The 4,011-nt window shown below is 34.0% G+C and overlaps 1 protein-coding gene across 1 annotated transcript; it reads right to left on the reverse strand.

Moving 5' to 3' along the window:
- Positions 1-798: 798 nt before the first annotated feature.
- Positions 799-2,481, reverse strand: LOC107023972 (protein ALP1-like). The gene has a single exon (XM_015224830.2). The coding sequence runs from the start codon at positions 2,385-2,387 to the stop codon at positions 1,047-1,049; it is 1,341 nt and encodes a 446-aa protein (XP_015080316.1). The 5' UTR covers positions 2,388-2,481; the 3' UTR covers positions 799-1,046.
- Between the last annotated feature and the right edge of the window lie 1,530 nt (positions 2,482-4,011).

Below are 4,011 nucleotides of genomic sequence, written 5' to 3' on the forward strand. Positions count from 1 at the left end.
CCAAGGAATCTACCCATCTTGTCGCTATAGAGGAGCTAAAGAAGAGGATTCAAATTTCCAGGAGGCATCACAAACAGAAGTCATTATGTTCTCACAAGTGATCTTTCTTGGTTATATGATGTTTCCTAATATATTTCTCAGAATGTCACATTAGTACACTTTTTACACACTTGTAACTCAGGTTTGAAGTTTCTTTTTAGAATCTGTAGGTTCTTCTATGTTATATCTATACCTCTTCAGTAGACTAATATTCTTATTTGCTTCACCTAATAGTAAATAAAGTCACCATTATGTTATGCTCCAAAGTTCCGTGCTGCCCTCTTAGTTCCTCGACTTAGCAGCAGTATCTTGAGTTGCACACTTATTGGAATTCTAAGAGGCATGAACAATGTGACATTGCTCTCTTCTGTCATTAACTTAATATGATAGATCCCACTCCCCAAACGCCCCTTATCCGGAGCCAACATTGTCTCTTTACCTTTGCTGTTCCTTAACATAAAACTTGTTAGAACTTCTAATGCTCCTACCTTGCCCATTTCAGCATAATGAACATCAAGCACGAGATGGCAAATACTGAACTTCAGACCGAAAGAGAACTAGAGATGTTAAAACAGGCAAATTACAACTAATTGTCTATCTAGGCCAAGTTAACACCGTACTAATATATACACGAAGATGCTAAGCAAAATAACAACACAAGGCAAGTGCATCCCTAATCTTTCTTCTGTAATTGCAATCATAGGAGTTATACTCCTATCTTGTATTTGTTTCGTCGGAAGGCTTTCCTTCCTTAATTTGCATGCAATCAACAATTCATTCAGCATAATGAACATCAACCACAAGACACTAATACTGAATCAGCAGCTAATGCTAAATTTTCCATATGATTCTACATGAGACCAAAAGAGAACTGGAAATGCGAAAACTAGGCAAACTGCTTCTAAATTTCTAACAAGGGCAACTTAACAGTTAACATCAGACTAATATATACATATCACTATAAGATGATAAGCAGAACGATAACATAAACAACATAAACCCGGAATTCATTCCCTCTGACTTACCCTAAACAAGTGCGAGGCAAGCGCGTCTCTAATCTTCTTCCCACTTTCATCAACCTCTCCATCAAACACAGGAAACTCTTCAAATCTCAGATACTCCTCGGTTTCATCTGTCACTGCTTCACTACACTTGATAAGAAAATTATGCAGCAAACAGCATGTCACAATCAGAAATGGGAACGCCTCAATACATTGCTTATTCCATTTCCTAGTTAGAAGCTTCCAGTTTTCCCTAACTCTCCCAAAAGCTGTCCCCACCAACTGCATTCCTCTTCTATGCACTGAATTAAACGCCATTTCCGCCCCATCTTCGACGCTGGATTCTCCTCTGTAGGGTGTGAGAACCCATGGTAAAAGTGGGAAACAGGACTCACCAAGAATATACTGAGGTATTGAATTGCCATCATTTAGCTCAAAAGATGAACCATTTAAGTACTCCTTTGATTCCTCAACACCCAAATAAAGCTTAGATTTTCGTAAAATAGTTTCAGGACTCATGGTAGAAGGCCACCCAGCTGATACATCCAAGAATCTTCCTTCAGAATCAACCAAAGCTTGAACAATCATAAACCCATTTTCACCCAGCACATCACCACCCAATTCGAACTTTTCAATCCCCAAAACACCACAACAGTTAGGCAATGAAATCCACCCAAACCCCACAATAACCCTATTGATATCACTCTTGAGCTCAAACAAATGCCCCAGGTTCTCAGTAATAGCTTTACATACAGTGTAGAAAACGCGACAAGCAGTAGGGGAATCAATCCCAAATCGTCGCGAAACAGCAGAATACGAAGCACCATGAGCAAGACGAAAAAGGGTCAAAGCAAGAGCGTAATTAGGAGGAACAGAAAGTGAAGAAAGCGAAGGCGTTAGAAGACGAAGCAGAAGGGTAAAGGAGGGCTTCGTGAGATTGAATGTTTCAGCCCAAAGGGTATCCGAATCAGCCATCAGAAATCGCTGAAACCAACACTCGGGTACTGGTTCATCGTCGCTCGGGGAGGTTGCGGCGGCGCGTGGGGGTGGAGCAGCGCGTGGAGGCGGAGGAGGGAGGGAGAGAAGTGAAACGATGTTGGAAATGGAAGTGGAGGATGAGGAGATTAGGGATTCGAGTGCAAGGGATTGATGAGGGAGGAGATTGAGGTCATTGCGGCGGAGGAAAGAGTAAGCGGAGGAAATGGCGGCGATGAGTTGGGGTATGAGTTTAGTACAGTGTTGGTGGCGGAGTTGAAGGGTGGTTTTGAATTTCTTAGTGAGTTTGATTATCTTCTTGTTCATCTTCTTCTTCTTCTTCCTTCCTCTCTTTCTGCCGGCGGTAGCCATTGATGACCTTCAACTTTCAAAGAGATCTCTCTGCGTTCCTTGAAGCAAAATATTTCCTTTGATCTATCCAATGGAGCACAAACTAATATACATTATTATTATTATATTCGGAAAATTAGGCGCAAATTTATATTATTTAATTATGGGAAAATTTTATATATGACAAACTTATTTGATTAAATAACATTATAGGGGTATAGTTTACCTAATTACATTCTATGGGTATAGTTTAGTTATTTTAGGTATCTTTAATTTTGTATATAAGGTTTCTTTTGTTTTTTATTTATATAATTTTATATTAAAAAGTGGTTTGTAACTGAAGCGTTAAATATGCTAACAATAAATATAGATAATGCCATAATTTAAGGTAAACATCCCTTTTTTAAGGTAAACGTTCAAATTCATTATTTTTTTTCAAAAAAAATAAGAATTATACAGCAATTGAAACAAAAGATAAACTTGTTTTTGCTGTTTATGAAACAGCAGTTCATCAATTTTTTTTATTTTTTCTTTGTAATCGAATTCAGGTTAGTGTTTATTGGATTAAAATTCATGTTTATTATTGCAATAATTATACAATGTTCTATTGGATTTACAAATTTTGATTTATGTGCGTTCGTTATTGTGGTGTCGTAATTTTTTATTTTTTTGAAAACTGGTTTCAAAATATGATTATTTTAAACAGAAATTTCGTACTATACAATTATATACTTTTTGTTGATGTAGTATTTGTATATTATAAAGAAGATCAGTGTAAGCGAATACAAGTAATCGTTGGTGATAATTGTATATAGCCATAAAGCAAGTGTTTTGCTTTTGATACAATTATATACCTTTTTTTTTAATGTAGTATTTGTATATTAAAAAGAATATCAGTGTAAAATCAATTCAGTAATTTGATTGTATAATAGTGTTGTATTAATTGTATATATGATCTCTTTGAATGATTTGAAATATATTTTTTTGTATAATTGTACAGATAATGGCTTTATTAGCTATTTTGGTTACACATTCTGGTTAATATGTGTACATGAAATATAGTAGTTAAACATGAGAATATATACAATTGTCTAAATGACTTTGTATATACTCCAATAATATATGAACTTAATATATACTAACTTCAATAATTTGTATATAACTACTAAAATATACAAATTACAATCATATATGAAATTTTCCCATCTGTATAACTAAATCCAATTACTTTGTGTATACATGTATACAAAAACAAAAATAATAATGAGCCTTTAATATACAATCCGCTACTCCCACTATTAAAACTTAGTATATATGTATATAAAAACAGTCAATTTTGAAAACAGTCATGGACAGATCAATTTTTGTATATGTATATAAACTTAATATATACTAACTTCAATAATTTGTATATAACTAATAAAATATACAAATTATAATCATATATGAAATTTTCCCGTCTTATAACTAAGTCCAATTACTTTTTGTATATATATACAAAAACAAAATAATAATGAGCCTTTAATATACAATCTGCTACTACCACTATTAAGACTTAGTATATTATTCATTATACATAACTTAAAGTATGTATAAAGTAATCAAATCCACAGACACATTACAAATATATAACTAAAACATATGT

This window comes from Solanum pennellii, chromosome 7 (assembly GCF_001406875.1).
Source record: "Solanum pennellii chromosome 7, SPENNV200".
NCBI classification, from domain to species: Eukaryota; Viridiplantae; Streptophyta; class Magnoliopsida; order Solanales; family Solanaceae; genus Solanum; species Solanum pennellii.